At 37.8% G+C, this 22,018-nt stretch overlaps 1 protein-coding gene across 2 annotated transcripts in view; it reads right to left on the reverse strand.

Moving 5' to 3' along the window:
* Nucleotides 1–1,016: 1,016 nt before the first annotated feature.
* The window catches only part of LRRC8D (leucine rich repeat containing 8 VRAC subunit D), a 48,345-nt gene continuing 27,343 nt past the window's right edge, over nucleotides 1,017–22,018 (reverse strand). The window contains exons 1-2 of one of the 2 annotated variants that reach the window (XM_072419908.1): nucleotides 19,454–19,474; nucleotides 1,017–6,465 (exon numbers count right to left, since the gene is read on the reverse strand). In XM_072419908.1, the coding sequence (XP_072276009.1) occupies nucleotides 3,908–6,463 (2,556 nt within the window). In that variant the 5' untranslated portion in view covers nucleotides 6,464–6,465; nucleotides 19,454–19,474 and the 3' untranslated portion in view covers nucleotides 1,017–3,907. Of the gene's footprint in view, nucleotides 6,466–19,453; nucleotides 19,475–22,018 lie in introns of those variants that run through there. The other variant, XM_072419907.1, reaches the window with a different exon arrangement.

Below are 22,018 nucleotides of genomic sequence, written 5' to 3' on the forward strand. Positions count from 1 at the left end.
TAAATAAAAGGTAGAGTAATGTAGAAAAAGTGTCAACATGCTTTTATACAGTATATCCCAATCTGTACTTTGACTATCTTTTTAGCAAATGTTGACCAGTATGTTAAATTAAAATGTGCATCTTTCTCATGATACATCATTAGCCTGTTTTTGGATGAAATGATCAGCACAATGTGAGGTGTGACAGGGTAGTGCCCTTTACCTTTAATTTAAAAAAATGTCGACTTGGACAGAAGTATGTCAAAACACTACTTCACCTTAAACTAGCCCTTCATGGAGGCAATAGTGCCAATGGTGCATTAAAATCACCAATTGTCACCTGTCTTGAAATATCTACTGCTTGCTGGGTGTTGAGATCCAATTAAATGTAAAAAATCATGGTTTCTTAAGTGGCTCAAACAGATAAAAAATGAAGTTGGAAAAGACACATTCATCTATTTTAACCAATAGATAAATGGAAAAATAAAGTAAAAACTGCATCCACAAAGCTCTGGACCCACAACTAAAGCAGAAGAAAGAAAGAAAATTAAACATTACAAATCAGTCCAATTTGCTCCAAAAGGAACAAAAATATGGGTGATCAGCTTTTCCCTGAATTAACAATCTACAATGTTATTACTTAAAAATATTATTGAGCAATTATATTCTCTGCATTTTTCAGTTTTTAGGAAACCACTGAGATGGCTAAACCAGCTACTGTACTAGTCTCATCACATCTCTTATTAAGTCTTTACATGTTTTGAGTTAAACTGCAAAACTCATTCCATTTCTCTTCTCTCCACAGTTGAAAAGGTGATCCACATAAACATCAAAGAGGTGTACACCATTAATACATGTTAATTATATTATGTAAAACATGTAGAAAAAAATGTATATTGTTTGCCAAAAGAATATTTGTATATTAGAATGCTTTCTTGTTATAGGTAAGAGTTATTTCAGGAGTTTGGTGTGTTTCAGAGCACATGTTTTTTGGTAAACCAACATGTAACGTTGCATCAGAATGACCAAAGATGTGATATTTCATATTATTTTCAAATGATAGGATATATTTAAATTTATCAATAAGTATTGAAAACTAAAATTTGATACAATATAGTTTGCCGGTAAGGGACCCTATATTTGAGTATTAGAGGGAATGTTTCTGACCTCCTACAATAGTCCCAGAAACAAAGGGCAGCTACCTCCAAGTGATTCATTTCTTAGATCCAGTTTCCCAAAACCAGCAGCACAAATTACAACTACAATCATAAAATAGCTGTTCTCTTCCTAATGGCCAATTAGCCCAATCTTCACATTTAACCCTTCAGGTACCAGCAATATATGGGATAGGTGGGGCAGATCCACTTGCAGCCGACCAAATTAGACTAGATTAGTATTAGACTCAGGTTACATAACAAAATAATACATTAAATACACAAATAAAATCATTAACACTTTTGCAGCAGTAGCATTTTCCCATTTTGACACATATGTTAAAATGCTTAGTTTAGGCTGAAAAAAAAAATTACTTTTATTCTTAAAGCAGAGGTCTGGCAGAATAAGATTCTCTGCTGATTTTTGTTGCACTCTTTATGTTACACAATATTTTTTTAACAATCAAATAAAATGTTGTAAATAAAAATATACAAAAATAGATTGAGTACCTGGGAAAAATGGGAGTCTAAGCCCATCCACAAAAAAGGGTAAAACAGTCAATAGTAAGAAAGTATGGTGGGATTTACCATTACTTTTGGAGGATAGAAATCTCTAGGTTTCCTTTTGTATGTCATTATATGACACCTATTTTATACTGTTTTAGGTTTACTCCATCCCTATTTTACAGGAATAAAAACACACATAGTAACAAAATTTACTATGTAATTTATCTACAAACGTGAACAAAACAGGTCATCTGTAAACATCCATGGGATTACTTTAAATCACATAAAAAAATAACTGAAGCATTTCTATACAAATAGTGCAATGGTAAAAGAATGAGTACAAAGAAACTAAATATCAAATAATTGCCAGTGTTGATATCCCAGTTTACATATTACCATGTTTAACTTTCTATGGCCAGTTTAATATCTTATGGCTGGATATCAAACCAATACGCAGTAAAAAAAAGTCTGTGGGACTAGAAAAATGTTATGCACACTAAATATCCCATAACTCCAACTCAATCTTAGGACACAAGTCCAAAAGTTGGATTTTTTGTAAATCTGAACTAATGAACTGTAAAATAAATGAGCTAGAGTTCAACTAAAGTAATTAACCTTGCCGTAAGTGCTAGGTAACCTGACCATAAAACTAAAAAATGTTATTGATGTACCTGTGTCACAATAAAACATGGCACAGGTATATTAAAAATCACCTGCTAGGGGAAAAATTTTATAGCCTCTGCCCAGGTACAGGTTATTGTAGGGCACATGTAGCCCCCCCATCATCACACCCTGAACCTGCAGGTAGTGAAACCCTTCTAATATGAAAATGTTAGGCATCAAAACAAGTTTGAGAAGCTGTAGCATAAAGCCATCATTTTCCCTACATTCTAAACTCACTTCCAAGCACATCCAAACCTTTCTTGTGGGGTATACTAGAACAGCGGTCGCCAACCAGTGGACCGCAAGAAAATTTTGGTGGTCAGCGGCTCTGGCTGGTGCGCCCTTGAGCAAGGTCAGAAGAAGGACCCCGCAGGAAAGATGCACCGGCCAGAGCCGCGGACCATGTCTCCCGAACAGATCGCTGGCTCAGGATTGTGTTGGACACAACTCGCCCACTCTCCGTTCGCAGCTCTGAGTAGGTGGGTTCTGGCATCATGGCAATACTATGGAGCTAGTAAATTTAGTGGTCCGCGGGTCCAAAAAGGTTGGGGACCATTGTACTAGAATGGAAGCTTTCCACATCAATGTCAACCAATAGTTATTGGCATGGATCTGGCTTCTATCAAAGATAGTACATAAACTGCTAGTACAAATAAGATATGAAGGAAGTTTTTTTACATGGGGGCAAAGCCATTCATCAACCCTTTTTATTATCATTCGGAACAACCTACCATGGAGACAATATATTACCCTGCTAGGTTGCTAAGATTTTTGTCAGTCTTGGCAAGTGAGTAAAATAAAATATGGTATAAATGATTTTCAAAAAAAAGTTTAGCAATAATTTATTCATTTGCTTGATAAAAAATTGCTCCCTTAAGGTAATGTTATTACCACGGATGTGAGATTAGATGCCTAGGGGAGGAATGGAGGTCTCTATCTGCTACTCTTTTTCCAGAAATCTAATTTACGTTCTTGCTTTGGCTTTATTTTTTCCCAAGTTACCCTGGCTTAGGAAATGTTGTGACTGCCCACTGTGGGGTACAGGTTTTATTAAGCTTTATTTTTTTATATAACATAGTAGGTGAAAAAGAATTATGTAGTTTTTCAATGTTCTCCCCCAAATATACACACACACAAGAAATATTTGCACTGAGATTGTTTTTATGGTTTATCTTATAGATACACTACATTGTACCACTATAATAAACTGAACATGATGTCCTGAAGAAACAGGCATTGTTTAAAAAAAAAAAAAAAAGGCTTTTTAGTTGGTTCAGTGAAATTGGCATTTAGCAGTCTATCGTTGTATTGGAATCGTGTGGTATATCGGTTTATTTTCCAGCGTCAAGATATTAAAAGGCTCACAAAACTTTTGTGTGTTAATATGATGCATTTTGAAAAGAATACTAAACAGTATAAACTGATTAAAATATGCAATTATACCCTCTATAAGGAACAATAACTGTGTTAGTAAATCGACAGATTACAAATACCATGTCTTGAGGGGTGCAATGTTGCAAAAAAAAGTTACCGGTCTTGGAGAAAAAAAAGTGGTCTGCCCAAACCTCTTTGTTCTATATACACAATACAATGGCCAAAATGGTCTACACACCATTAGCAAAAGTGCCAGTCGTATCTTGGTTCAATGCTTCCTTCACCTCAGATGGTAAAGAATCAAACAGGTGATCTTCAACAACCAACCCAGCTTTCCTGAGTAGGCGACACTGAATAATCTGAGAAGGTAAGCGATCTAAGCAATTCCCTTTCAGTTCTAAATGTGTAAGCTGTGCTAGATTCCCTATCTTTTCTGTTATGGCGGTAATACAATTTTGGCCTAGACATAAAGTTCTTAATTTGATGCATTTAAACAATGTGTTTGGCAAGATGTCCACTTTGTTTCCTGTAAAGTACAAATGCTGAAGATTCTGGAGATTACTTATTTCAATAGGAACCATAGAAATGCAGTTGTAGCTGACATCCAGGTGTCGAAGCTTCTGCAAGAAGAACAGTGCTATTGGAAGGGACTCTAGCTTGTTGTTTGATAAATACAGCGATTCCAAGTTCTTTACTTGTGAAATAGACTGAGGAATACTAACAATTTTATTGTGCCACAATTTCAAACAAGTCAGCCTTTTCAAGTGCTGAAAACTGATGACCTCTTCTATAGTACGTATGCTGTTTAGTTTTAGATCGAGCTCCTGTAAGTTGGTTAGACTGAAAATAGCATGTGGAATTCTTTCTAATTCACAGTTATGGAGTTCCAGCTCTGCTACATTCATCATCTTTTTAAGGCTGTTTAGCACAACAACCTTGGTGCCATCATTATGAATGATGAGCTTTGATAGATGTGGTGCCACATCTGTTATATTAGTTGGTATCTTGGTCAGATTGCTCTTCACATAGAGAACCTTTAAATGCCTTAACTCCCTTAATGAATCAAGTCCTATCATCTTGTTGTTTTCCGAGTTTAAGTTTCCTACTAAGTATAGTTCTCGCAGATTTTTTAATAAGTAGACCCAGGGAGGAATTTCAGCCACATCTGTAAACTTCACATGAAGGCACTTCAAGTTGTCTCGCAAAAAGCTAAATGCGGTTTGTTCTACCTTGGCTGGGCAGTGGCAGAGATGCAGTTCTTGAAGAGCAGTCATCTGAGAAATTTTAGCTGGGATCTTAGCTTCAGGAATAAGCTCGAGCCTAAGAACTTCAAGATCTGTTAGCTCAAACACTGCATCTGGAATTCCAGAGAGCATGAAGAGATACAATTCCTGTTTGTCTTGAGCATTGCGTGAAATGTGCTGCTTAAGCTTCTCAAAGGTCCACTCGTGATTTAAGCTTATTTGACGCAGTTTGTTTTCACTCACCTCAGACAAGAAAACTCCAAATCGCTTGGAATATAACTGGTCGTACTGGTCAACCATCTGTAAAAGAAAAGCAAAATCATTTTTGACATCTGGAATGTCACTAAAGCTGCTTTCCTCTCTCACTTTATCAAATGAGTATTCTTTCAGTGGTCGTCTGAAGAGCCAGAACAAAGTATAAAAACAAACCAGGCCATAGACACAAATGAGAGCAATATAGCTGATGAGAAGCTTCTTTAACATAAATGCCATGTTATGTGTGCACTCAAACTCCTTATATCCCGTAAGATGCTCAACACTAGGCCTACAGACATGCTTGAAACTTATTGCAGTTACAAATGTTAGGGTGTAACACAGAATGAAAATGAATTTCACAGTCTTGACAACTGTTTGAACAGCATAGAGTTTGTAAATTAAATCACTGTCTTCAACATGAGTGCGAAATTTGCGAACTTTTTCAAAAAGGGCTTTAGCCTGTTCCCCATCTTTTTTGTCCAATATGGTCATTCCAGGGACCTCCACTACTGGTTTATCAGCTGAAAACTTAAGGCCAGATTTGCTGATCATTGGAGTGCTGGGACTAGGACTTCCCTCTTCACTGCTATTTGAGAGGTGTTTACGGAGGGATTGAGCACCAGTGAGTCTTTGCTTATTTTCTTCAGAATCCTCACATGCGGTCTCAGATAAAGCTTTTGTTGTCCATGGGGATTCAAAACATTTGCCTAGTATGGAGACAAAATGTTCGATTTTTGAACAGGTCTTTGGATATTTAAACCAGAAATTGCTGCTGACCATGAGAATAATTGTATGTATGAGTGCAAGATAGGGAAAATACTTTGAATACCACGGGAGAGCCACATGATAACACATTTGGTTGATGAATACATATTGCTGGTAATCCAGATTTGTCTTTCTTCCTCCTGGATTCATTGCCTCCTTGTTTAAATTCTCAACAGAAGACTGAGTTGAGGCGACCAAAATATCTGTTCTTCCTGTCAAAGTTGTTTCTGAATCGGCATTAGACAATGTACTTTGCCATTCTTTATTGGGTTCCACTGTGGTTTCTTCAAGTGTTGGAGAAAGTTGTGCTGATTTGGTAGATGAGCAGTCTAAACATACCGCTGAATCTAACTTTGGTAAGCAAACAACTTGATCTTTGGTCAGCTGCATTGTCCCCGCAAAGATAGCAACCATCAGCATAACAACTGCCAAATAGTCCATGAAAACATCCCACCATGGCTTTAGAATTCGATATGTGGGCTGGATGTCGTTAAGTGAGGCAACTTCTGAAAGGGTGAACATTCCTACAAAAAAAAAAAAAATAATATCATTAGGAAACACAAAAGAAGGCTTACATAGTCATACAAAGTCAATATGTAATTATTTGATCTTCTCTAACTAAATAAAATATATGTGTTGCTCTATAATTTGTTACGTGTTCATGAGTGAAGCTACCCCAGTTTGAGAAACTTCACATGAGTTAAGCTTATCTGTGCTCAAGCTGCTAAAGATTGGTCAAATATTTACAGTATTCTGATCCAAGGTCCTGAAGCTCAGTGGCGATCGTGTTTAAAAACTTTACTCAAATCTATAGTCTGAATGTCATACCACTTACTTTAGAGCTTCTAGTTTCACTCTGTGGTGCCATTAAAAGTCAGGCCACAAGTATTTTTGCTGTTCTTATTTTTAAACATAAAAATTCTATTGTGGATCACTTAAACACCAGTTTGTCTTTTTTTAAAAGCAAAGGTAACAAGTAACCATAATCTATATCGAAAGTACATCTTAAAGGAAACCAATGCATATGTTGAATGCAATGGATGACCTCTCCTCCTGAAAATGCAATCTGCTTGGCTGTCTATGCATATTTTTTATGTACCCATTATGTTTGCAGGACTGTTTTTTTTAACTCTTTTTTACAATTTTAGTTGATCATATTGGGCCTGATTTATTACAGCTCTCCAAGGCTGGAGAGGATACACTTTCGTCAGTGAACCTGCGTGATCCAGCAAACCTAGAATGGATAGCCATTTGCTAACAAATGTTTTGAATCCTGGACCAGATCCATTCCAGGTTTGCTGGATCACCCAGCTTCACCTCAGGCTTGAGGGCCCTTTCATACTCTGCAGTGGTTTTTTCCTGTTTTATATGTTTTCCTCACTTAATAATGCTGTTATCTTACTAATTCAGGAAAACATGACATTGCCTTCTGATCTTCATTTGTTTACATTTCATTATTTAGTTAATAAATTATTAAAAATTACTGCATGTGTCATGTGTCCTGCATTGTCTATTCTATAAACATTTTATGTTCCTTTTTTATGCTAAAAATTTATGGCACCCCTAAGTCAGTCTCCACAAAGTAAGAGCCTAAATAATAAACTTTCATTTAAATGGCATTTTTATGGTGTTTAGTCGAGTTGTTTTAAATTCAGTTTACAGCTAAAACTTCACTTTTATGAACTGAAAGAACACCACGTGAAGTTCAGAAGTGAAATGTGAAGGGTAGTAAAGAGAAAATCCATTATCTTACTATTTTTTGTACAAAAGTCTCCTAAAATAAAAATTGCATTAATCATTTTGCAAAGCACAGTTCATCTGTTTGGAAACAAGCTTCGGATCTGGGTAGAAAATTGTATTTGGTTTAAATGTAATGTTCAGCAATTTGAAAATGTTAATGCATGAAATGGTAGTTGACCTCTGACTGAACAAAACAAAATGTGATAATAAGGCTCTATGTTCTGAAATGTGGAGTGATAGGTGTGGCCCTCAAAATAATTGATTTTATTATTCCAAAAGAAATTACTCAAAATACAAAATTTTAAATTTTGGTACAGCCTGGTACAGGCTGTGGATAGAATAGAAAGAAGACAATATCTGAATAAAATGTCAATTTGTTCTGTAAAATACTAAACTTTGCTTCCCAATCTTGTTCTTCATCAAACGAAGAGCCCCAGTGCAAATCTAGATATATCTTTTAGACATATTAGTTCTGATCAGTTCACTGTCACTAAATTCCTATAAACTGGGTCACAGTTTATTTAAGGTAAATCTAATTTGTAATGTATACAGACTGTATAGGGTAGGAAGTATAGATAAGCAATATTGTTACAATCAATTCCACTAATCCTATTTAGTTTATGTTGTTTTTAGAGTGTGGAACTGGTTAAGCCGCGTAGATATCAGCTATAGACAAATCAGCCACATTCTAGTCATAGATCAGTCCACTTGGATAAGTTTGCTCATCTACAATGGCTCAAATATGCTAAGTCACCACCACAGTTTCTCTTTTGGAGAGACAGTCCTTTTTGTGAATCTAAATCCTTTTGGGTACATGCATATCACTTAAATATACAACTCTCATCACAAGTCCAATGACCTACTAATGACTTCCTCACACGCACAGTTACAAGACTTCTCTAGAGCTGCCCCAACTCTCTGGAATGGTCTTCCTCGTACTATTCGGCTTGCTCCTACTTTCTGCTCATTTAAAAGAGCCCTCAAAACCCATGTTTTCAAACTTGTCTACCCATCTTCTGTCTTTTCAAACCCTCACTACCTCCCACCACTACATATCTCTCCTCCTATTGTATGCTGCTTCCCCACCTCTGAGATTGTAAGCTCTTTAGGGCAGGGTCCTCTCCTCCTGTGTCACTGTCTGTATCTGTCTGTCACTTGCAACCCCTATGTTGGTGCTATATAAATCCTGTTTATTAATATTAATAAAGCATACCTAAACCCAGAATTTTCACTTTACATACCTTTTATGTAAGGTACAAAATCATTTTATTTTTTTTTAGGTGCAACACTTTCAAAAAAAAAAAAAGGGTGCAGCACCGCCCCAATTCTCAACCGCCTAGCGTAAAGCCTCCCAGGACACCTATGTCACGTCTCCCGGGAGGCTCTTGGGCACTCCTTCGGCGTCTCGGGCATGTGCAGAAGGAGCCTTTTTGCGCAGAAAATAAAATGCTGGTCTCACGCATGCACAGTGAGTAGAATGAGCGAGATGACAGACAATGCCTCTGACATTCTTGCGAAAATTTCCCCGAACTTCCGATGGTTCCACGAATTTAAGCGAACCGATTTCGCTAATTCTATTGAAGTGCAGGTTCAAAAGTACAGCCCAGTGTCCATGGGAACCTGCTGTCACAGCTGATTGGAGGCACCTGAGTGCGTGCAATCAGCTGGGACTGCAGGCGAACTCCAGATGAACTCATCTGAGTTCAGTTCCCACGGTCACCAGGCTGTACTTATCATTGATAAGTATCATTGATATGTACTTGTGCGAAGCTGCGGTCACAGCTGATTAGAGGCACGTGGGTGCCTCCAATCAGCTGTGACTGCAGGCGAACTCCAGATGAACTCTCAATGTAGATTCTCCATTGAGAGATCATCTGAGTTTGTCCAGAACACAACCTCGTGGCGTATAACAAGGCTGTTCTCGCTTACATGTTCTGTAAGCGAGAAAGGCCCAATTTGCCGCATGTCGCAAAATTAAACATTTTGCTCGCTTATCCCTAGCAGTGAGATCAGCAAATTTTTTTTTTCATCCTACGCCACCCGATCTCGCGCCTGGGTCAGGTGACGTAGGATAAAGAACCCGGAGGAGAAGACGAAGATGGCTGCACCCGGAGTGCCGGCTCCAGGATGGATGCCGGGACAAAACAGGACCCGATGCCGGACACCCCCAGAATGATCGAACTGCCCTGTGTGATTGAAGGTAAGTGTATTTTTTTGAGTTTTTAGTTTAGTTCCTCTTTATTAATAATAGTGAAATTAAAGCATTTGTCAAATATTAGCAAATTATTTTTTATGAAGTCCAATCCGGGTTTGATGGATCACTCACAGTCACCCATAATAGTCTTATCTTATCCAGTCTTGGTGAGCTTTAATAAATCAGGCCCATTGAGCGCAAGGATCAAACATTATTTGCTATCATTTGGCAAATGTTTTCAATCCTGGATCAGATCCACTCTTGGTTTGCTGGATCACCCAGCTTCACTGATGAAAGTGTACCCTCTCCAGCCCTGGAGAGCTTTAGTAAATCAGGCCCAGTGAGTAAAACAGCCGTAAAGCAACTGGATGTTAAAGAAACTGCATTTCATTTGGATAAGGCTGGATTCACATTTGTGAGTTAGCTCAATGGCTGTAAATGCATGGTACATTGCAGCAGAGTTACCTTCAACACTTATATTCGGTATTACCTACACACAGTGCACCAATGCAGCTTCTGTGTGTTGTGTTCCCCTGTGATTTGACATCCCATTTTTAATTAGTTAGCTGTCTTACAGTAACACATTAATGCCTCCATAAGTTTATTATATATCAGATGAATGCATAGTGAATGTGCAAATTGGAGCTACATGACTATTGCTTCATTTCCAAAAAACTTAAGCAAGAGTTTGGTACAGAAGCAATATTACCCGAGTAAAAACTGAGAGGACAAAGTAGTAAACATAATAGATAAACAGGTGGACAAGTTCAACCTTTCCCTCTCTTAGTCAGCAGCTACAGTTATTAGCATGGGAATGTCTCAGACTGGAGCCAACCCATATCATATTTATTAATGGCTGCTTCAGGGAGGCTGCTTGGCTGGGACAAAATGTGACTTCCGTCCAGCGTAAATAGATGATTATACCATTTTTAATTTACACTTTTAGCAAAGATTCCACCCAGTTAGGTTTAAATAAATCTGATAGATAAAGTATGGTTTATTTTCAGCAACTATATTGTTTAGAAATAAAAAGTGAATTTATTTAACTTTTGATGAGGTTCCCTCCCGTCATATTTTTATTCAATATAGAGATGTATCAATTAGCCACTAGATGGAGCTCTGTATTTCACTGCAATCACCTATTGTTCCCAGTGGGTCAGATGAGCTACCCACCCAGTATTTAAAGAATGCCTGCAAATGTATTGTACCCCATGCAAATACTGTACATAAAATCTGCATACAAAAAATGATCACACATTCAAAACACACTCATATTAAAAAATCAAAGAAGCAGTCTTGAGGCATTTAATAAACGCATATAAATGGCTGTCTAAACTGTCTGCAAAACACCACCAGGTACCAATCGCTTGATAAACTAATCTACTGTCTGTGTGAACAAACCCCAGAAAATATTTCTTTTTTTATGTGTGGTATTTTTTAGTTTGGCTTATTCCAGTGATCAAATGGCAATTTCCAAATGATCAAATCTTGATTTTAATAGTAAAATAATTTGTACTATTATTACATGGTCTGTCCACCAATATTTTAGACGGATAATGATCAGATTTTATTTACGAGATCCTTCTTAAACATGGTCAATGTATAATAACAGAACAGTAATACCTGGAAATTTGGCATTATTTTATAACTCAAAGAATCATCTTTTCCGAAAGAATAAGAGTAAAATCTCCAGAGATTTCTTAAAACAGCTCTCTGCAAAGGGCTAAATACAGACTAGAATCGCTGCCAAAAAAAGGTCACCACTACCCTGGCACCAGGTTCTGTGCACGTTCCTTTTATTTCATCTGTAACATTGCCTGCAATAAAAAGTGTTCTCACATGAATGCGTGTAGCTTATTATACTGGTATTTTCTCCATGAAGGCTTTTGCTTTTAAAATAGCTGAAATAATACATCACGGCTAACCACAAAGATGTCTCTTCCTTTTAAACAGATCCATCTATAAAGACTCACAAGTGTCCAATAATCATGTATACTAGTGCGTTATTTAATTATAGGTTGTGCTATTAGGTCATTTTATTGTCATCCATGGACTAATCCGTGATTAGGAAACATATAGTCGTGCATCATTCCTGAATTATCCATGAAGGTGAATGAAATAGTAATGGCAGTTATAGAGGAGTGCAGCCAAGGGATCCTGGGATTAAATGATATCTGCACGGTGGTTTAGGAGTCTGCTTTCCACATAATACTTGGCTGGTAAATCAGAACAGTCTCAGTTGTAAAGTGAAAATGTCCCCTTACCTCACTACAAGTAAATCTGCCAGGTCAGAAAAATCTATTGAACTAAAAGACCTTAGAAGTTCAACAGAAATGATAATTACACTCCTTTGCATTCAGATATTTGGTACTGAAAAAGTAATTTTGTTTCTGAATTAAGTTTTTAAAGTGTATGTAAACCCTAACAAAGAATGGCTTTAATTAGGCTTTTTGGTTTGTGAAATATATCATTTAATGTATTTTCTTTTATCAGTAAGCATTTTAACCTAAGACAGAAATTGTGTCAATACAGGTAGTCCCCGGGTTACATACGAGATAGGGGCTGTAGGATTGTTCTTAAGTTGAATTTGTATGCAAGTCGGAACAGGTACATTATTTAAAAAAAATGCAATCAGGACAGATGTTTTTCTCAACAAATTATTAGGCTGTGTTGTGTCAGTTACTGTATAAAATCCTCACTGTGAGCTAATCACAAACAAAACAAAAAAAAACAAAATGGAGCCAAGGCGTTCCTTAACTTCTGGAGTAAGCTGTGCTTTGATATGCAAAAAAAAAAAAAAACAACTTCAGAGTTTGTCTTGGTCGATAAAGAGTTACAAGATGTTACAGATCAGCTCCACTCTTAGGATCACCTACAACCTTAGTTGTGTTTAGCAAAAGAATTCTTCTGCAAGTCATGCAAATCGCCCCTTCCCCCATCAAGCGTCTGTCCTGCACACTAGCAAGCAGGGAATACGCCCATCGTATCTAGGAGTCGTCTGTATGTCAGGTGTCCTTAACTTGGGGACTACCTGTAATAAGATAATCAGGTGAAAAAAAAAGCAAAAAAAGAGAATAAAGCCCCCAATAAAGGACTGGTAAACTGCAATATATTCCATTTTTTTCTTGCTTTTAGATATACATAAACTATAGAACAAAAGGTATGCAAAAGTCATATAAAATTCTTAGATGTTACATTTATGTAGCTTCTTGAAAAGTACGCTAAAATTCCCCTTTAATTTCTTTTACACCTAATTTCTTTTGCCAAATGGGGGACGGGTTGCTGACTGTACACATAGTTATTGTCAATAAAATTATGAAGCATCTGCAGAGCTCTGATGCCTCAGGGAATTCTAGCTAACATTTATAAATTCCAGAAACAGATTTAAATGATATTCACATTGGAGAGTTTGCAGTTGAGAACATATTGGCAAAGCAAGTCTCATAACCCAATCACAGACAACTGTCTCGTGAGTAGCCTTAGCTGCCAAGAAGTAAAAGAAAATGAGAACAGCCTTCAGCCTGATCCTTCTAAAGCAACACAATTGCTTTACTCAATCCATCTGCTCTTACTGATTTGATACAGCCTATTCTGATCTTTGCTCTGACATGCAGTGCTCTTATAAAGCACTGACCTTAGAGAAACCAAATAAATATTTCAGATATACAACTCCTTACACACCAAAAAAAGTGAACTTTAGTCCCTCACTGATACCTGCATTCATAAAGAACAACATATCTGAACAAGCATTTACAAACTAAAGCTGCGTACACACGTCCAATTTTTATCGTTGGAAATGAACGACGAACGATCGATTGGGCAAAAATCGTTCGTAAAAAAAGTAACCAACGACGCCGACGAACGAGGATAGTCGTTGGAAATGAACGACCGGACCGGCGGATCGGATTGGACGACGATCGTTGACCATCTATCGTGTGTACGGTCATTCAGTGATCGTCCATGGTCTGAGCATGCGCGGTGAACGAACGTTCACTCACTTCCAGTGGTGCACGTCACTTCCTGTATCGTTCAAACGATCGCATCTATCGTGTGTACAATATCTGCGAACGATCGTGTCGTTATCTGCATGTACAGGATCGGTGCTATACGATCGTTCGCAGATATCGTACAGGATTGTTCGTCGTTCGTTTACCAACGATAATAATTGGAAGTGTGTACGTAGCTTAATTCATAAAGTCCTACAGCTCTGGTGTCCAAATTTAAAGGTTTTACAAGACACATTTGTATCTACAAGTCATATTTAATGTACAGCGCTGAGTATTATGTTGGCACTATAAATCCTGTTTATTAATAATGTGAAAAGCCACATTTAAATCAAGCGTTTCTATTTTTGCAATTTCTAGTTCAAGAACATTAGGCAACTGTCCTTCACATTGTAATAAAACCAGGAAAACGTGAATATATACAGGGACAGCCCTTTAATAGTGAGACTCACAGACATAACTCTTGTTTTCTATAAACAAGAGTTCAGGTAAGAACAGAGTTCCATCAGGGGCATGGCCTTGGCATACAGAATCACCCAGTAGAATACCCTTCTCCTCCAGCATTTTTCTCCCTTCTTTTAAAAACTTAATCCCATTTTTCCCCAGCAACACTATGGCTCCTACCTAGAGCAAAATAAACCTTGTACTGTTGTACCTTAGCATAAAACACAATCTTTTAGCTTAATACAGGTAGTTCTGGGGTTACATGAGATGGGGACTGTAAGTTGGTTCCTAAGTTTAATATGTATGTAAGTTGGAACATGTACATTATTTTGATAAATGCAATTAGGACAGATGTTTGTCTCAACATATTATTAGGCAGCGTGGTATCAGTTACTGTATAAAATCCTCACTGTGAGTTAATCACAAACAAAGCAAAAAAAACTTTATGGAGACATTCATTAACTTATGGAGCAAGCTGTGCTTTGATATGCAGAAATAAACAACTGCAGAGTTTGTCTAGGTCAATAAAAAGTTACAAGAGCTCAGTCTCAGCTGTGTTTAGCAATAGATTTCTTCTGCAAGTCATGCAAACCGCCCCCTCCAAGCCTTTGTCCTGCACTCAATCAAAGGGAAGCCCCATTTGTATCTAGGAGTGGTCCGAATGTTGAATGTCCTTAACCCGGGGACTACCTGTATATCAATATAACAATCTACCTGCTGCTATTGGAGTGCTTCTGTTATCAGACTCCAGCAACTTTAGGAGGGTCAGTACAGGCAGCGGATGCCACTTCAAGTCAATTTCTTCGCATCTCGCCTTTTATTTGCATGCAAACTGATGCTGGGAGGTAGGATGGCATTCCTGCATGTATCACCTAACTCTGTTGCCCCCACCAGCATCTTGGTCCAGCTGAGTTAGTCTGCACGGCTGTCATGGCCATTAACAAGCTGAGTGTGGTACAGTGCTGGAAATCCGGACTTGGGTGGTCTCTCTGATGTCTAACTGCCAATGTAAATTGTACTCCGAAAATGGCCTTGCCTTGGTTCAGAGAACTAGCTTTATGTGAGAAATAATTGTGTTTACAACAGGAGTAATGGCAATAACAACTATAGTCATTCCTAATCGACTCCTTGGAAAAACAACAGTTAGCTGGAGGAAACTAACCAATCTGAAAAGGTAATTGCACTATGCAAGGTATTTCTGTATCCCTCCCACCAGCTAAAAGGTATTCAACACCTCCCACATGGCATGAATCTTCGAAGCCTCTGGTGTCTAATATATTGTAAATATCATTCCCATGCACAGGATAGCTGAAGGATTGACTCAAGCTGTAAAGTCCAGACGTGCTAAGCATAGTTTAGCAATCCCAAAATATTATCAATATATTTTTTTAACTTGTGTTAAATCTGTAATGTTCAGGGATTGCAAAAAGAAAGTAAAAATACTTGTGCCTGGAGATGGACTTCCAAGTTTTCGGTGGATTAGAGTTTTTAAACCTTCCTTACACTATCCAAAACTCAAAAAATGTTTAGCTATACTTAATTTACCACGCTGTAACCCAGAGTGTGACTCAGGGTAAAGTAAAGATGATGAAAGCGGTAACCCCGAGGCAGACTCGGGGTAGATAAACCAATGAAAAACAATGATAAATATTATGTTACCTTGTCTGCCGGTGTCCGTTCTCTCGCATCCTACAGCCGGCGTTGAATGCATCTTATGGGTCATCGAGGAATTCCCGGTGATGTCGGTACGTGCGTCTGTTGCGTTGGGGGAGTGTGGGGAATTTCAAATATTTTGTAGTGCATTCAATTGAATGCAATTTAGTGGATTTATATGTCTAAAAGTTTGGTATAAAATTCCCTTTTTCTAATGGAATTAAATTAGCAGGAAACCACAGGTCAAATATAAAATACCAGAGAGCTCTTAGAAATTCTGTAATCTTCTTTCCCTAACCTGTGATTAGCCTAATGCATTAAAACTGGAGAACAAAAAAAGAAACTGGTATTGGCTTTGTTCAACACCTTATGGGTAAAATTCAGATAGCAAAATAGTCAGTTCAAGATGTCTGCCAAAAATACAATATTCTTCAGGGCTGGGAGTCCAACAGAGTTGTTTTTGGCATGTCTTTCAGTGCTGATTATGTCCGAGCATTCCACTTACCTGATAAAAATAAAACCTATTCTTGACCTAAACCCTCCATTTAACTCTCATTCCATGAACTGTACCTTTACTCTTACAGTAAATCATTCACCAAAAAAGTGGTGCAGCACATACACACCATATCCGTTATTATATTATAAATAACAAAATGATCGGCATTATGCTGATCATTAGGCCTAATTTATTAAAGCTCTACAAGGCTGGAGAGGATACACTTTCATCAGTAAAGCTGGGTGATCCAGCAAACCTGGAATAGATCTGGTCCAGGATTTAAAACATTTGCCAACAATGTTTAAACTGTATGACAGTACCAATGAATCCCTTGGTTAGAAGACAACATTTAGTATTTAGGGAACATAAGTTTTCACAGATTCTTTCACTGAACACCTTGTTATTAGCAAGCAATCCATAGACATGAATCAGAATGAATCAGTCACTGCACATAGAAATATGATTGCTTTTTGTGACTGCACTCTTGGACGCGCTCATTGCTCCTTGTACTGACTCCTGAATGTCTGTAAACACTGGTATACAGCTAGCCTGGGGGTTCAATCTGCACCATCTGATGTATCCAATATTCCCATAGCCAAGTCACAAGATTATTTTGCAATTAGAGCTGCAGCCAGAGATAACAATTAATAACTATTTCCACTGAGATCAGAGAGAAGCTGCTCAACATTATCAAAGCACATGTACATTAAACCCAGAGCCTAATTACACAACGCATCAATAACTCCAACCTAAAATCTATTAGACTTTGGCTGGAAACCTTTACTGCTATGCTATAGTAAATTCCTACTCCATCATACCAGAAACAATGACCTGGAATCCCTCACAGTCACACTTTAAGCTTTCCAAATGAAATCTGTTCAATAAACTTCATCCAAAAAGGTAATTCCATCTATAAAGCCAATCTGAAATTCTTCTAAGAGTTCCATAAACTTCCATGTTATCAATGTTGCTACTACTCACAAAAAGCTTATTTTAAAGTAAACAATCAATAAAAAAAGTGCAAATAAAGACAGTATGGCAGGTACAGTATCCTTCTTGGTCTTCTCCCAAGCCTTATTCTACAGGCCTGGTAAATAAACAGTTTCCTGCAGATATGTGAACACTGCTAGCTGACTCACACAGTGGCCTGCCTAATGCAGTTGTACTCCGATTATGCACAGTAAATTAATTAAAAAATTCCTCATTATAAATGATTGCAAAAAAAATCACCTTCAGGAATCAAGAAGTGAAATTTACAACATAAATACAGAAATTGCAGCTCTCACCCCCTATGTTCCAAGCAGAATCTTGGACTGTAAAATAAACCAAAACTAAAGGAAACTAAAACCAGACTATAAAGTCCAGGCAGACCAGGGGAACTAAATTTAGTGCATATTAACATGTGTGGATTGTAACTTGCATGTGAGGTACAAGTAGTGGAATGTGTGGTCGGGTAGCGGGGTGGAACCACCACTTATACAGGGGGCTTCACCTCCAATAAGCCTCTGCCATGAGGACCTGAGCTTTAGGTGAGCAGTTTAGGCCAGGCTTTGGTAAAACATGATCTCACAATGGATTCTAAAATTACAGTTACTATTGAAAAGTTTTCCTCATTGCCCGTTTACCAACAGCTAACGAAGTTAGCTTGAACAGTAAGCTTGGTTCTTACACAACCAAACGTTCTATGATCATGCCAAATTTTTTTGGGCAGAATTCAAAACATCAGCACTACTGCCAATCACTCTGCAACAAATAACAAAGATAAAATGCTTTCTTTATCATGCAAAACAACAAGTAGTTATGCTCTCACAATATTTATGCAGTGTAGATAGATTTCTTGACTTAGAAACAGACAAACATACACCAAAGTCCAAACTGATAAACAAATTCTACGTAAAGCAGAAGTGCACTTTGATTAGAAACCAGACTTTCGTAGCTCTTTAGGAAGACTTGTAACAAACAAGCACATTTTAAATAAATCAATGGGACACACATACACAAAAAGCAGTTGTGGGGGTTTAGCTTCAAAAGCACTTTTTGCAGATAGGTAATTCAAATTTCAGAGCGCTCTGCGCACTTTTGTTGGTCAGGGCAGCAACAAAAACAATCAAAATCCCGGGGTTTTCCTTGCGGGGGACCAAAGTCACTACTGCATGACTGGAGAAACACCTTTTAGCCTCCTGGCTCTCTCAGACCTGAACTTTAGAGATATCCCGGACTCTCCCAGCACACAGGCTACACACAGGCTACAGTGAGCCTCTTCCTCCGAGACACCAGGCTGTGAAACTCCCTCTGGTCCTAAAGACAAGATACCGTTGTCTCTGTTCCCAATGCCTTTCGCCATTTGGCTTCCTCGGGGGAGGTGGAGACTTTTAATAAGTAGGTGAATGCTTGGTCCGATTTAAAAATCAGTAGGTTGAAAAGAGGAACACATATCATGGAATCTCATGATTCCCATGATCTTACATAATATTAGGTTAGTAACTCCAATAATAGCTTCCTAATGTATTAAATATGTATTAAAAGGTGTCTTATTGGGAAATAGGATGCTGAATTAGTTGTTAAACACTGGCAGCTTAAAAAAAATAATTCTACTGTTTGAGTACCCTGCCTTTTGAGGCAAGTTATTGGCGTCCTTGAGTTAGCAATGCGCCCACCTAAACCTACTTAGAACATAGTGATAGAAGTACAGTGTTCTCATTTAGAGGAAACAACAGAACTACCTTAGATAGGGAATTGAGTGAAAAGGATACACCCAGCCTCTTCACCTGAGACACCTGGCCTCAGGCTGCAACTCCCCCTTGTCTTATAGACAGGTGTGCTTTTATTATTACTGGTCAAGTGCTTGAGGGCCATTCTCAATTTCTAGCCTGAAAGCGGGATGGAGTGCCCAGCCCACCCATTCCTTCCAAGACCTTCCGGGCCTGGAACCCAAATAAAAAGCTGCAAATATACAGCACAACATTTACTTACAATCTTACCAGACCATTTAGTCCCCTTCCTAGGTGAAGCTGAGGTGCATGACGCCAAATATCTTCAGAATTTCTCACCACATTGATTCTCTGACAATGTAAATAGTAAAAATGTCCTCTCGTCATGAATAAACACTGCCCTGAGCTCCATAATGCCACTGCTTTGAGAAAGATGACGCAATCACCGGATAACAGGTGCATTGTGGGTGTTTGAAAACAGCAAACTCTCTGGAAGAATGTCAGGCATACCTCATTGATGAGAGGGATACCAGATTTTAGGAACCGTCTGCAGGGGTTAAAAGTAGGAGGGAGGAAAAGCAAGAACTGCAGCATTGTGATGATGCCTATTCATTGTCCAGCGGATTGGCATGTGATATAGGGATCTGAAGAACTACAGTGGTTGGAGTGGTGTCATCCGCTTGGCTATGTACTGTTGTAGGGATTGACTTTTACATTGTCATTTATCTTTACATATTTTAATGGTGTACTTGGTTGTTTTGCTTGAGTGCTCTTTACAGTAGAAACTTCTTTCATAAAGCCTTGTGCACATAGATGCTTGTGAAATATTTATGATCCTCATGTGACAGTGGCATATGCAATCCCCCTCCCTCTGCAAAGACATCCATCATACACTTGTGGTTATGTGTAATCCAGTGCTATATTGGAAACAAATACTCTAAAAGCGACAGCAAAACATAGTAATCTTAATATTTGTCCATATAATATTATAAATCCTTATAATAATGGTGCGTTTTCCTGCTGCAGTATGCCTGAATTAGATGTGCATGATATTGGATGTAATGTTTTATTGTTTTGTTTAAAATTTGAGATAATTATTTTCATTTTAGAGGTATAGCTTAATTAATATAATGACATGAAAAGATTTCAAGGATTTACTCCTTTTAGACAGTACTGTTGTTTACCACATTTTTTATAGTGAGATTTTTGTTCTCACCAAAATTCTTTTCTCTAAGCTCATTGATGGACACAGCTCTTTTAAAGTTTATCTAAAGTCTAAAATGTTAATGCCTAGACCACAGATGCATAAAAGTGGAAGTAAAGATAGGAATGTGCACAGAGGCCAGTTTAAACCCTACAAAATTCATATTTGGAAATGTCCCTCACAGAAAAAGATTAGCAATACAACTATGGGGGAGTGCTTAGCACAAATTATGATTTTTATGATTTGTGTTTAGTTCTACTATAGTCGTAATCACTGAGTTATACTGCAGCTGTCGGACACTAGGAACAAAACGTACACTCGTGACCCCGCTGGTAGCCAAATTCCCTAACTTCTCAAAGAGTTCAGCACCCAAAACTAGTATACAGTCCAGGAGCAGGTCTTGCAGAGAAATCCACTAGGATCCCCTGAGGTTTTATTCCCAATAGGAAAGGTCATTAGCCTTGACCACACCTAATTATTGAGAAGCTATCACCATATAATAATCCTACATAGTATCCTCATTTAGAGGAAACAAGGGCACTACCTTAGATAGGGAATTGTGTGAAGGATTCTTGTTATGCAAAACTGAAATAGTTTCTTGCAGGACAAGCCAGCATTCCAAGACTCTCAGAGCCAAGATAGGCACTCTGAAAAAGTCAGAAAGAGTATGTTCTAAAATTTGTGAACCGAATTACCATAAGCACAAGGTAAGGTGACAAAGAGTTGAGGGGAAAAATGAAAAACAAGAAACCAAATCCTAACAGAAACAATTTGGTTCCTAGGCAAGTAGGGGGATTTGCTACTGGTCTATGCTGCCCCATAAGCAGCCTGGTACTGCTCCAGGTCATACCAACCATTGTATTTTCAGTACATCATACAACAAGCACAGACCAATGATGCAGGAAGGGTAACTGAAGCAGCTTCCTATAATATTAGTTCCATCTTTTCATGGTTCAAACTCTGAGGGATAAAAATAGAGCAAATCCGCCTCGTAACAGATATTGCAGAACTTACAGAACATAAATCAAGATGCTCAGTTATCATTCCTTGCAATGAAAACTAAAGTGTAATGACAACCAATTTATTTTTCCACACTTGCAAACCACCACTTTTCCCAGATCAGAAGTCTGAATTCACTTATCGTTATGCTTTGTGAATTTTCCACTCTGTCAGAGAGAACCAAGCTCCTGGTTGATATATAATGCTATTAAAGATTCAAATACCATGCCCATTGTCTCAATTATGTCATGTCCCCTTGATATAGGATCCCATTAAAGCTCCTCTTTAAAAGTAAGAACAGGTCAAGAGACCTGAGAGAGAAAGCCTTTTAGTCCACTTTTTCATTGCTTGAAAAGAATAGGTCAAAACGTAAAGACAAATAAAAATTAAACTTAGACATTATTAAAAAGTTTTGAAGATCAGCCTTCAGTCAATAAATTCAATTAACTCTAAATTGTGAGTAAATGAACCCCTTTAATGCTGTGTTAATGGTCAAATTCTCTCTTCCAAGCAGTAGATCTAGTTTTATCACATAAAATAAAGACTTAATTAAAATTCTCTAAAATCATGTGCTTTTTGACAGAACACATCCAAGAGACAAGGACAAACACATTACGTATTGTCAAAACTAA

The sequence above is a fragment of the Pyxicephalus adspersus genome, chromosome 8 (assembly GCF_032062135.1).
Source record: "Pyxicephalus adspersus chromosome 8, UCB_Pads_2.0, whole genome shotgun sequence".
NCBI lineage: Eukaryota > Metazoa > Chordata > Amphibia > Anura > Pyxicephalidae > Pyxicephalus > Pyxicephalus adspersus.